Raw genomic sequence first — 14287 nt, forward strand, 5'->3', positions numbered from 1 at the left:
TGAATTGTTCCAAATTTGGAATCAATAGGAAAATGACGCAGAATGATGCAGACTTGTATTTCTTCTTCACCTGCAAGGAGGTGGATTGGGGTAACGAACAGAGTGTCCTCTAACATACCATCTAAGTAACATGCTACAACAATACATAAAGCTCTAAGTCCATAGGAATTATATATCCTGTATATGTTGGCCCAAATCCATCACAATACCTGTACCAGACATGAGACACACACAATCTTTTTACAGTTGAACAAACTCCAGCGTAACTACTGTTCTGAATTTTCATTATTAAAGCCTTATTAATAAAAGGACATAGCTCTGTAGTGAATTTACTTAAACATAATTCAGAAAGCCCGTATCACATGTGTTTTTTAAACACATTTAAACCATCTCTACAGTCCCAATTACTTCATTCAGATCTTAATAATTTGTCTTTTCATTTTTTATCTCCACTGGACATTGTACCTTCCCCAAACACCCAAATACCTTCTTCTCCTGTATTACCAATGTCTTTCTCAAGCAATTTTGGAGGCTATCCATGGACTCTATACCTTGCCCCATTTTGTGCCCTCATCTATGGTCTTAGACTTCACTGTCTCTACTTAACCCACAAGCCGTACAACTGCTGAAGTCAGATCAATTTCATATGCCAGCCTTGATAACTCAAAAAAAAAAAAAACAACCACACCTCTTCATTTGGTGCTGGAAATCCACTCTGTGCCCATCCCTTGCAGAAACAAATGGGCACTCAGACATTTCTGATGAGTCAGGGCTCTGAAATGAGCAGAGACTGCTTTGCCAAGCCATTATGGAAACAGAACCAAACTTTTTGATAATTTTTTGGGGGGAAAACTACATACCTCTCAGGCACCATCAGCTTCTAAACATCACTAAGCATGTAACCACCACTCAAGTCAGACTCTGTGTTTCCCTTTCTCTACAGGATGCTTTGGGGCATGCCGTGCTGCCTGTAAGCTGCACATTCCATACACCGGGGGAACCGTAGGCTCATTCCTCCGTTTTATAATGAAGACTGTGAAGGGTGCATACTTGCCTACCATGCAATCATTGGTGAACGGAGCAGGAAACTCCTCAGGCACAACAGAGCAAGTTAAAAATGCCAAGGGAGCAGAGAGCACATGGCACAGGTAAAACTGGCAGAGCATCAAGGTGCTGAGGAAGAAGGCACCGCCACTAAAAGGTATGGCCCTAAGGGAGTATGCGAAATGCTCACAAAAACACTTTTCAAAGGAAGCCTTCCTCAGCCTTCAATGTTTTCTTGCTATCACAAAAAGAATATGCTATTTTGTTTCTTAAACTGCAAATACCCTCAGCATATTTTATATTAAATTACTGCAGAAAAGCAGCTTTCAAGAGACTTATAACTTTCTCCCAGATAATATTTGAGGTTTGAAGGACTTCTGGAGATTATCTGGTCCAGCTCTTCCGATACCTCTAAATAGAGCCAACTTCAAAGTCAGGTGAGGCTCCCCAGGGCCTCCTCACCCAGTCAAGTTTTTTGCTTGCTTGTTTGCTTTTAAAACTCAAAGGATATAGATTTCACTAACTCCTTGGGGTTGCCACCATAATCCATTCTGGAAAAGACACAGTGACATTTCCCAGGTAGTTGCTGTAAATATCACATCCTCCTATGCAGAAGGTGCTGCACATCTATTTAAGTTAGAAGTAGCAGTTAGAAATATATGTGCATTTAATTCAGCTTGGAGCCACTGCATTCATTTGATGCCTCAGATCGGTGATTTCTTTTCAAGAACGCAACATGGGCCTAGTGCTCAAACAACTTAGTATTGCTACAAGAAGTTGAAGCAGAAAAAGAGGAGAAGCAAAAGTTATCGGCAAATTCCCCCACAGTTCACAGGCATCCAAATCTGTGGCGACTCAACAAGAAAAAAGTGGTTTTTAGCACAAATATCCTTGGTCTGTACAAATAAGTGTTATTAGAAAAACAACGTAACTTACCTCACAGGTTCAGGTTTTTTACTCTGGCAGTTTATTAGCAGTAGGTAGTCTTGAGGATCTTCTTGACCAGAGGAAGACTCTAGTGGGGGGATATTAATAAGCTGATAAGGAGGAGGTAGGGAAGATTCTGCTTGCATGGAAGGCGGTGAAGTGTTGACGGGCAAGGGTAACTCAGCAGATGCTTGTAAAGAACTGACCGGTGGCTTCACGGCATCTGCCAACACAAAAGCATAGCACTTGGTACAATGAAGAAATGGTCTTACAACACTACAAAAGCATTTATTAACACAACATAAGTTTGTATCGTTTTTAAATTCAACATTGTAAAGTCAGTGGACATAAGAAAACCTTAGTCCTGGATACCAACAGTTGTATTTATCTTTAAATCCCTGTAATCTCTTCATATTCTTTCAAACTGTAATCAAACTCTTAAGTTTGCCTTGGTAATAAAGGTTATGCCTTGGCTGTATGACTTATTTAACCTGTTTTTGAGTCACAGAAAAAACAAAGATGCTGACAGCTGCACTAAAACAGCTAAGAACACAATTCTATTGTTTTAATCAAGAGCAGACACAGGCCCATAGCTTATTACTTGAATTTCAAAACCTGAGTCAGCACTTGCATATACATATATATAGAGATTTTTTTTTTCACCCCTTAGCAGCCAAGGTCACTTCATTTCAGACTAGTCACCCTTCGAGAACTGGCCTCTCTCAATAGCTGAAAAGCAACAGGAAAAGATGCTGCTTTTGCAATGGAAGATTCCTTATGTCTAAAATAGAGACACAATAGCTACCCTGTTCCTCTAGGCACCCCTCATTACATACACCAACTTTATATTTTAGTGCAGTAAATGTGGTTATGCTTTTTTTTTTTTTAAGGCATTGTAATTTTTATATATTCCTATTCATATATATACTAGCCTTTTTTTTTTCCCCTCTCCTGACTATTAAATTACCTGGGATACTGGAAAATATTGACATTATCAAACACTTGTTTCATTTTTTGCATTGTTTCAATGATTCATAGACTAAGAACAACGTAATTAAACAAACTATTCCTTAATTAACAAGGCTCCCGCATACTTGCAACTCATCGTCCTTTCCAATTTGTGCATCCCACGAACAGACACTGATTATGAACAGTGTTTAAATGAACATATTATCCAAGCAAAGCTGCTCCTTTAAAGCTCACGGGCCAGGTATGGACTGCATAATAACTTCATCCAGCTTCTGCTCCCCAGCACTATCCTGGTAGACACCAGATGAACAGACCAGAATATCGCCCATCTGCTCCCAGTTCTGTGTACACAAGGTACAAGTGATTTAAATGTGGAAATAGGAATAGCAGTATTTGCTTTGAACTCCCCTAGCACTTACACAGACTCAGAAATTAAATCCCACCACACCCATGTGGGTGGAACAAGTCTACATGTACCAAAGTTTCTCAACTCAGCCGACCTGAAAAGATAGGATAACCTACGAGAAGCTTTTATAGAAGGCTGGACCTGACCTATCCATCAAACTCGTCAGCAGAACAAAGGCAATACCAGACTGCACCCAGTGATCACACACACAACAGTAAAATGGTTTCTTTGCTACATGCTAAAATATGAAAATATGAACAATGTTCTATTATTTAGGAATTTCAAGAGCTTGTAGGAGCACATCTGAGGCATCTGCATTAAATAATACAACTGATTTCTTCTTTCCCCCTAATATTGGGGGTTCAATAGCAGAAACAGAGAGGTGTCTGAATGGCCTTATCAGAAACGTACCTTCTTGCTCCTGGAAAACAAGGGAGAGAAGGGCTCCTGTCCCCTAGGAGAAGGGACAGGCAGCTCTCTGAGCCTTCCAGAACTGGGAACCATGCACAAAGTTTACGCATGACTAAGAGAGCAAGAGAAAGCTTTCCTGACAGATATACTACATTCTCTAGCCATGTTTACAGAGAAGCAAGATCTACAAGGGCTTCAGAGTGCCCAAGTCACCAGCCCCTGTTCCACGTCTTTGACTACACGACCTTCACATCATTAGAACTGGTTGGTGCTGAGTACACACAAAGGAAAAAAAAGAAAGAAATCAAACAGGATGTCCCTGAAGCTTTCGGGGAAGATGGGTATGTCAATTAGACTGTAGGTAGTCAGGAGAGCTTAGCAGGTACATAGTAAGATGCCTGTCTACATAAGGCTGAGGCATTTAAACAAAATCATGCGTTGGCATTCCCAGGAAGAATAACAGATTCAATAGCAACTTTCCAGGGGAAAAACAAAATCAAGAAGCTTGAAGGAGGAATAAGCAGCATAGAGGACCAATACAGCATGCTTGGAGAAAGAAAAATTACTTCCTTAAAACAAAAAGAGTGAGAAAAAAATAGAAGTTGAAGGCTTGCTCTATCTTGTAAATGGTGACGGGGTAAGGTGATGAAGGCCATGAGGCTAAATATACTGGCTCAGATGTGAAGTTTCTAAGCCCATGATGCCACCTCTGATAGCGGCCTGTTGCAAACAGGCTGAGCACAAGCAGCAAGGCAAGCCTGGCATCCTGCCCCCAGCTTCTGGGGCTTTACGGCTTTGGGACATCCCAGTGCAGAGGCTGCATCCAGAGTTCGTGCTTGCCAGCCTCTGACAGACTTCTCGCTGAATCTCTTACCTCTTTTGAGTACCTTTATTTATTTATTTTTGACTTCCACAATATCCCGTGACAGCAGTTCCACAAAATACTATGTGTGGTATGAAAAACTACTTCCTATTGATTCAAACCTTCAGCTTGATCACTTCAAGTGATATCCTTCAGCTCCACTCCTAAGAAAAATTATGAACATTTGTTCCCAATTCATTGTTCCCCCATTCAATGGGGATATTCTCAACTTTATGGAACTTCGTCACAGCTTCACTGACTTTGTGCTGCCTATTTTTTCGTGGTACAGAAACCATATCATTGCAGAGCTTGTTTTCCTTCACTCCCACCTTTCCTAGCTCTATTAATTCTTTCCTGAAGAGGGAAACTAACTGTTGCATAGAACGCACAAAATTTGATCACACTTATTGATTTACAAAGACATAACGATATTTCACTCTTCCTATTCCAACCATTTGGCTTTCGATTATTACTGATTATTAAAGGTGACACTGTCAAAATGCCCAGAAGGTGCTCATGATCTCTTTTCTAAGCAAGGATTTGGAGCCAATTAGCATTAAGGGATCATTAGCAGCGCTTCCCTTATGACAGGCTGTCTCGTTTACTTTGAGGGACACCATTTGACAAGATCCCTGAGTCCTCCTACAGATTTTTTTTGTTGGTGGTGTGCTTTTTTTTTTCCAGGTATTTTATAGGTGTTAAATGGTGTAGGCTATTGCCTGCTTTAATTCAGTCTCAAGTTCTTCACCGCGGGGCCACTTCTTACTCACCTTATGCATTCAAGCTATTTCAAATTTGACTACCAAGAAAACAGAAATGTTAACGACTTATCACTGATCAAACGAGTGCTGTTTGCCTATCTGTACCCTCAAGAACATTCTCTTTAGCCACTTACTTCACAAGCTGATATGAAGAAGAGGGTTTATCCCAGCAGCCTATTATGATTTCAAAGAGTACAATAATCAGCTCGCTTCATTCTGAACCAGCAGATTTTTAGGGAAGGGGTCATCTGCACACCAAAGAGCCTTGTAAGTCATTTGGTTTGTTCCCAGAGCTCAGGCACTAGAACTGCTTTGAAACAACTGGGAGCTGGAAAATCATCCAGAATATTTAACATGCAAACGAGTGTAAAAAGAATCCTGTTTTGTTTTTATAATTCTTGCATTTGGTACAGCTAGAATAAGCAGCTTTCTCAGAAGATACCTTTTGTCATTTCATTTGCTAAAAGCAGTTAATGGCATCACCTTTTCTACAATTTACGCTTTTTTTCTCACAGCTATACTTATATTTACCTCAATATTAAAACAATAAAAAAATCAAGGTGGTAAAAAGGAAAATTTTATGAACAAGAATACTACGAATAACCTAGAAGATTTGAGTGTAGGAGTTTACACTTCAGGTTGTTTGTTTTGTTGTTTTTTGTTTTGTTTTAAGTCAGAAATTAAGTCTTTCTGCACTGTGACATGTAGTGATATACATTCTCTGCTCAATATTCTGATAAAGTAAACATTTAAAATACTCTCAAAGTGAGCAACGTACACAGTTTCATTACAAGAATCATCACTTCGCTACATACCAAAATCGCAATCAAAGAGTAAGAAAAATGCACTCTTTGTGCAACATAGGTAGGAAGACAAAAATAGAAGTGGGATTTTCCCGTTGTACTAATGAATCAGCAACAGATATGCAACCACATGATTCTACTACTCTATGTCTCACTCAGTCTATTTACCATGGTGCAGATGTTCTTATTAAAACAATCAGTGGGCAAGAAAATATTAGTGATACCCTTGTACAGAATTTTTCAGATACAGTGTTGGCCATAAAAAAATACTATCGTACAGAAAATTCACTAATAACTTCTGCTCTTATATTACTCGTTTTTCTACATCTATCCACTATGCAAGTTGCACGTATGTAAAATATCAAATACATGGTACATGTGATTAAATACTTTAATCCTTACAAGGACTTTTTTAAGTTAGTCTGTTAAGTCATTATCTCTGCTGCTTAACGTAGTACCATACATCCCAAAATACACTGCTCGAGCTTCCTCTCGTTTCAGCTTCTACACGGTCTCAGATGAAAGATCCTGGAATCAAAGGGCCACATGTGTGTGTGCACGCACACAGCACAAGCATGCGTACACTGATGGGTGCAAACAAACAAGCACTTGCTCTGTTCACATATTTAACTCAATAGATGCAAGCCAGATCCAGCCCAGAAGATGCACGGACACGTTAGCCTGGGTTTGGCAGCACACCAAACTTTCCTAAGAGAGGTTTTCAGCAGAAGTGATCAGCTTACAATCAATATGAAACCTATGCAGCGAGCCTCCATTCTGAACCTTGCTGCTATACAGGGATCAAACCCTTGTAAGTTCTTTAAAAGTCCCTGTGCATTTTGGAAGTGTTTTGTTAACTTAATATCATCTCAAGTATCTCTTCCCTCTTTTCCTGAGGATAACAATATCCTTTTTAAAGAAGGTAACAAAGAATTCAGCAGTTGCTTACTGTATTTTCTGTTCAGGACAGCCCTGGCTCCTGCATACAAACGAGAAACATGACCAACTGTTCTAAGTTTCTATCGCATGCTAACATTTCTAGCTTTCAGAGCTCAATTGTACAATTTAGTACTTAATGCCTGCAGTTCATATGTTATCTTAAGCTGCCCTTTTGGTTACCCATTTAAAATTCAAAAACACCAAAAGCATTTCCACTCAGAATTTCTTCCCCCTCTCCACCTGCAATTTTCTTTTGAAGGCTGTTCTTTCAAAAGGGGGAAAAAAAGAAAAAAACATATGTAGCCCGTTCTCCCCATCTTCAGATGGTACGCAGGCTGGGTGACGCAGGAAAAATAATCAACAAGTACTGTTACAGGGTAACTTCTGTAGGTGCTTGTGAAGAGAAACAGTGCAGCTCACCACATTAAAAAGCTTTTTCCTTCACTATAAAGGTCTAGAGCTCTCCTCCTAGAACAGGCTGCTCTCGTCACATGGCGAGTTTACCCAGCTGCAGCTGCATCACACTGGCTGCAACCACAGACATCTACAGGCTTCCAAAAAGATGTTTTTTAGCACTCAGCATAATGGTGAACAGCACCTCCCGACTCAATAACTAGCAATCTGCAAGCATCTTCCAAGCCACCCTCCTGCAATCCCCTTCTCCAAGCAGCTCGTCAGGCAATTTTAATGCCACAAAAGATGTCCAGCAGGAACCAGAGGGGAAAAAATAACTTAATTACCTATGCAAATTAGATTCACACTATTTTTCTCACGGAAAAGAAAAATCAATCTTCCACAGGATTTTCTGTTGAAGGCAGCTAGCAGTTTAACATAAGAACCCCAAACACTCAAGATGAAGGTTCTAACTGCACTCCTGATTGTATGTTTTTTATGTAAGTAGTTTTTCATGATATACTTACAAGAGGAGATGTACCACCACAAATTTTGTGCTCTGCTTGCCATTTGCTGTTAGCCACCCTCCTTAAACACATCATCTGAAGTTGAAGACAGCTTCCTGTTCTGTCCTGTATTCCTTTTCTCCTTTGAAAGTGAGCAATGATTATCTCAGCTTTGCCACCTTCCAACTCAGGTCTTTAGCCATCAGCTACCTCTACAAAATCTACAATGCCAAATTTCAGGTCTTTCTCTGGACCCACTTCAAATTTTACTACCACTCTGCAGTTTCTCTAGATGGTATCTGGGGACTGTGACAACTTCCTCCACAGTCTATTCTGACTTCACTCTTAGCAATGACATTGTCACCGAGAAATCACATTTCTCCATCTCACCAGCCATTTCCTTTACTTAAAGTAATCATCCAAAAAAGCCCCCACAATAGATGCCTCTGCACCACTGCTACCTCTAAAATTATTGCCTTACTTCTGAGATAACTGATCCACAATCCTTATCTGGAGGGTCTCTCTCCTAATGCTTAACTCCATCCTTCCACATTATTCTTAACTCAATTCAGTGCCACCAGTCACTCATCCTCCTGGCATATCATCTTTAAGATCACTTTCCTTTTAATTAGTCACATCCAAGAAGTGTCAAAAGTCACAGACTGTCATTACATACATCATCTCTACAGCGCAACGTCCTATTATCATGCCTATTAAAATAAACCAGCCTTCTCAGTCTGTTTACACCTCATGTCTAAGAGTAACAAATTTCCATTCCCTTTTTACTACTCCACTCATATCCATTGAGAAAACTTATTTAAAAGTTTATTACTCTGACAATGCATTTTTCTTAGCATTCCTCCATCTATTTCTCACTTTTGAGACCTTTCATGACCAAAGTACCCAATATTCATCATGTTATTGACAATGATTTTGATCTGCCAAACAAGCCAGCCTCTATCATCCATTCAATAAGAACAGTTTGTGTCTCTTACAGGCTGCCCCTTCATGTAGGAAGGGCATCCTAAATATGTCTAATATCCAACTTTACTTATCTAAGTCCCCTTGATAATTTCTTCTCAGTAATCCCAGAGTTCAACACAGTCAGATAACTGAAGGACTAAGTGAACTTAGCTGTCACCATAATCAAAACTGCCTTATTTGCTCTAACTTTCTACTCCTCTGTTTACATGCTGATGCCTCCTACCACAGATAAGGTAGTATATGACAAGGTATACAAGGTGTGTGTGTGTGTATATATATATGATAAGGTAGATGATCACAAGACCGTTTTCTGTTCCACACTTGTGTTACAGGCAACACAATGGTATCCTGCTCTGATACAGAGAACCCAAGCAAAGTACAGTAGCAGTGATACCTGGCCATGCAGCATGGTTCCTTACTGGAGAGAATATACAAGCAGCAGGTAGGAAGGTAGAGTTATGTTCATCCTGCCAGTCATTGCTCTTACACACATGCTATGATGAAGTGCCCAAATATAACACATGTATTATCAGTACATGGTTAAAAAAAAAGTTAGTTGACAATTTTACTGTTCAAAATGGAGAAGGCATGAGAGGCAAATACCAGACAGCAATTGCCTGAACAGGAATTCTGCAAAATTTGAAAATGTTGTGTGAAGCAAGCTGTAGTTTTTTCACAGCAAGATCTATGCTACACTCCTTATGACAAGGGAAATTTTCTTTAGCACATGTAAGTTATTCGTGTAAATGTAAGTATAGCTTTCAACATCTTTTTTTCCTTTTTTCCCCTCCTGTTTCACTTCATCATTGCTGTCTTTATTCAAAAGACTACATGCAAGTAACATGTTTGCATACAGTAAGATCATTTCCTCCTTCCCTTGCACTGCCAAATACGCAATTCACTGAATTACAGAAACACAGAGCTCGATCACGTATAAAACATTGATCACAAATGTCTACTGAATTCTAGGGAAGGACCTTCACAGCCTTCTTTCAGGACCTGTGCTTAAATATTCTTGGAAAGTTTTCCCTTATCGTTGCATCTCTCACCAAAAACAAAACAAATTGCTTCTCTTTAGATAACAATTGATCCATATCCTGCTTATCACAAGTTTTTATACTTTTAAAGCCAACTATTCCCAAAGTATTTTCTTTCTGGGAAGAAAATAAACTGTTTCAACTGTTCTCCTCATCGATCACTTAAAAATCCATTTCCTCTACTCCTATTGTTCTTTAAACATTTATCCTCATCCTCCTGGAAACTCAGACCACAGTATTTCGGCTGAGGTCTCCACAGCGCCAAGGAGAAGAGAATGGTCATTTCCCATGTCCGTTTTGCTTCTCCATCCCAGAAGGTCTCACTGGAGTTCCAAGCACACAAATTACTGGCAGCATGTTTTCACTTATAGTTACAGTTTAACCTCTACATGACTAAACCATACCTACCTTATATTTTGACCTTACACAAAAAATATGAATTCTAAAAGTACAGTATGAAAATTGGTGGTAAAACAACTGAGATTCATGCTCACGTGTAGCCCCCCCCCCCCTTTGCATATACATTTTAAAAAGATTCCACTTGAAAACAAAAAGCATTTAATGAAGAAGTTGTAAAATGCGCTCACAATTTTCCATACAGAAGTAGAGGAATTATTGAGGTTATTAAAAAATAAACATTTCCTTGAGGTTTTGGGCTCATTGCAATCTTAAGAGATAATCTAAGTAATTGTAAAGCCTAAGTTAAAGCAAATTCCTATAAAAAACAATACAATTACATTATATTATATTACATTATAATGTAATTGTTACAGATCACACAAGTCAATGCAATCAGAAAGCTGGAGACTCAATGACTTGTAACAGTAACAAAGGAATGTAAGTTACTCTTACTCTCCAAATACAAATATAATCTTGCAGATCTCCAGAATGAATAGATTTCACATGCAAAAATCAATTTCTAGTTGGAAGGTCACAATGGAGCATTAATCATAAATCACTGTGAAAATTGATTTTAGAAGAGGAACAGGAAGAAAACACAGGCTTAGTACTACATGAATCTCTGAATTTTCACTAAGTACGGGAGGAACAGTTCAGTACTAGACTGAAGCAACCTTTTTTTATTCCATCTCTGCACAGTTTTGACTGTCTCTCTTTCTCCCTTATTTCTCCCAAACCCAAACAGCAACTCCATATTCCGTTTCTAACAGCGTTAAGTGCCACCTTCTCTGAACTTCTCTTCATGATTCTAAGGAGACAACTGGACTGGGCTTCCAGACAAACAGCAGCAGGAGCTGTGGGCTGGTGGGGAGCCCCAGTCCTTGATCTAGTAAAGGTGGCTAATGACAGTCCTCTCACAACAAGACCTGCAACCAGTCTGGCAAGAGACATTGTCCAGCTCCAGAGAAAACCATCTTCCATTTCCATAGGCTAAAGGGAAGGTTGGTTATGGCCCATACATTGTCTCGTTGTCTAGATCCAAACTGAAGTAATAGAGTTTATTTATTGCCTGTGGTAAATTTCACCTGTTCTTTAACTTCCAAATAAACTGTACATTAACAGGAATTTTCTAAGTATGCCTATGACTTAAAGTCTTCCATTCACAGGTAGATATATCCTATAAAATAAGAATTTGGCAATACACAGACCTCAGCAACTGATTTTTCTCATTTCCCTTTTTTAATTCTTCCCCTACGTAGTGCAAGAGCTCACTAATTCCATGAAGCAGACAGAACTGCCAGCTTTCAATTATATGAAGCGATGGGGTTAGGATAATTCAGACAACACTAAAATTCTGAAGATAAAACACAATGAGAGCATAATGGGGAGAAGTTTTATTAATAAAAATGATTCAAACAAACAAAAAAAGAACAGATCAAAACAGGCCATTGTTAGCTCTCTGCGTTCATAGAGAATTTCATCAACAGAAAATTAAGGACTAATTAATACATCAGCCCTCAAGCAAGAGAAGGCCTCGTGGTTTTGAGGTGACCCTACTTTTCCATTACACACAGTGGACATGCGCTCTCACGTACAGCACAGCAGGCAGATAAGCACATTTCCTCTTTACTTCCCAGATTCCTGGTTTATCCCCAGAACCAATGATTTCTGAGCATCTCTTGCCCACAGCTGCACTGGTGCATTATCCATCAGAAAGCAATCACCTGCCTGTCTCTCTCCTGTACGTAACAGATGCCTGGCAGACTGAACACTGATTCATATGGCAATTGCTTTTAGAAATGTGTTGTGGGTGGTCTCAGTTATATTAAGGATGTCATAAAAACATGCTGTAACTGTCAAAATAAGTGCCCTTCACTGAGTTTACTATTAGAGTGGTAATCTATAGATGGAGTTTTCATGACAAAGTTTTAGTTCAAAACTGCATTAAGGAGAAAGAGAAGAACCCCTCTTCGGAAAGCAAGAATGTTTTCCAGTCATTTTAGGCCATTTGGCTGGAGTAGAAAGAGAGATAAAAGCCCTACCTCAACCCACAACCCTCCCCCCCCCCTCCCCCCCAAAAAAAGGATTTAATTACAGCCCCCCCTTCAGTCAGGCAAGCCTCTTGTGACCTCTATGTGACTGTGCACATGGCTACAGCTATTCATGCAACCCACTAATAAGCAAATAAATAAGGCTAGCTTCAGGAGAAGCAATGGCAATGAGCTGTTTGTAGGTATTTAACACCATCTTGTTTCCTACATGCTGCTTTCACACAACGTCTATTTTGGTAGGATTTGAGCTAGAGAGTGGAGAGCTACAAGTTATTTTTTGTTTGTTTCAGCCAGTAAGGAGAGGACATTTTTTCCAAGTTGCAAAACAGATGGAGAAATGGCAATATTAGAAACCGGACATTTTGCACCCATTTCTGCTTGCACAGCCATGTGCTTTATACCACACAGGATTCCTTTGATGATTATCTTCTGTTTTGCATGATTTTACTTTGATTTTCCCTATATTCTCAAGACCTAACATCATGCAAAGCAGAAGAGCATCATTCCATTTCTACAGCACACTTAATTTGTAATGAATTCTTAATATCTCCCTCTGTTCTGCTTACATTTTTTCAAGGTAACAAGGAAATTTCACAGTTAATGCATATGAGTTTTAAAACATACTAGCTAAAAATAGTCATTTGATCTTTGGAACAGTCTTTGCATGTAGATAGACCACTTTCTTAGGAAAAAAAAAACAACAGAACTTACCCTCATCTGTAGGGTTGAACCCACAGATATCACAGATGCATCGGACCCACTTATTCATCTCCTCCTCGCTGTCTGCCACCAGATAGAAAACTCTGTCTATAGTGTTGATATCAAAAATATAACTGTTTTCAAACTCTTTTTTGTTGAATGTTAATCCAGCATCCACTTGCTGACATAAATTTAAGTCAATAATTCGGATAGGCTTCTTGGCATGGTCATTTTTGTAGTACTCCAATACATCTGGATCTCCTGTTAAACGGCCGCTGCGAAGCACAAACCATCTCCTCTTCCATGCCTGAAAATTAGTGAGAAAAAGGGAAAAAATTAGAAGTAGGAATACTTTAAAATTGTTACATTTTACATATGGTTTCACCCTGGGTAGAACTGAGTATTAATAAAAAGTTATATTATAATTCAACAGCTGAATTTAACACAATCCATATACTTATTACAGCAACGGACTAGAGGATTAGTGAGTTTGTATTTCAAGGTTTATTTCTTCTGTATTCAAGCTTTGTTTTTAAAAAAGAGAACATATAATTAAGTCACTATTTAAAAAAGGAGAAAGGATGAATTTAGTAAAGAGAAAAAGGTGGGGAGGAGGCCAGGAGAAGGGCAAAAAGCATAAAAAACTTCTGAAGGAAGCAGAAGCGAAATATGTCTAAGCCCTCCATTGTGTTTTTTTTCCCCCAGTATTGGCCACTTCAGACTGATGGATTCTAGCTTTTTTTTTTTAAACTGATACTCAATGATAGCAACCTGATAGTTCAAGAGCACACTGTTCACACCACACATTCCTCTTGATGTTAAGCAATCTCTGCCCTCAGAACCTCTTAACATTTCACAGTTGTAGTTACAGAGAAGGACCTACATTATTATTTCAGAAAAAGTTAGAGGAGGAAGGGGAAAAATGACCAAATTGTCTAGTTTCACCACATGAAAAGTCCCTGCATAAGGTACATCCACAGGAAAAAAAAAAATACAATTACTGCACTTGTTATACCAACCTCCCTGCTGCTACAGATAGATAGAAGCTGGCCAAGGATAAGAACAGAACTAAATTGCCTCATCTTCCAACTAATCC

The 14287-nt window shown here is 39.1% G+C and overlaps 1 protein-coding gene across 13 annotated transcripts in view; it reads right to left on the reverse strand.

Annotated features, from left to right (window-relative positions):
• The window catches only part of GAB1 (GRB2 associated binding protein 1), a 98512-nt gene that overhangs the window by 28375 nt on the left and 55850 nt on the right, over positions 1-14287 (reverse strand). For all 13 annotated transcript variants that reach the window (XM_080590987.1, XM_080590981.1, XM_080590991.1 and 10 more), the window contains exons 2-3: positions 13204-13498; positions 1981-2194 (exon numbers count right to left, since the gene is read on the reverse strand). In XM_080590987.1, coding sequence (XP_080447113.1) covers positions 1981-2194; positions 13204-13498 — 509 coding nt within the window. The remainder of the gene's footprint in view (positions 1-1980; positions 2195-13203; positions 13499-14287) is intronic.

The sequence above is a fragment of the Anser brachyrhynchus genome, assembly GCF_964034855.1.
Source record: "Anser brachyrhynchus genome assembly, chromosome: 4".
In the NCBI taxonomy this organism is placed as follows: domain Eukaryota; kingdom Metazoa; phylum Chordata; class Aves; order Anseriformes; family Anatidae; genus Anser; species Anser brachyrhynchus.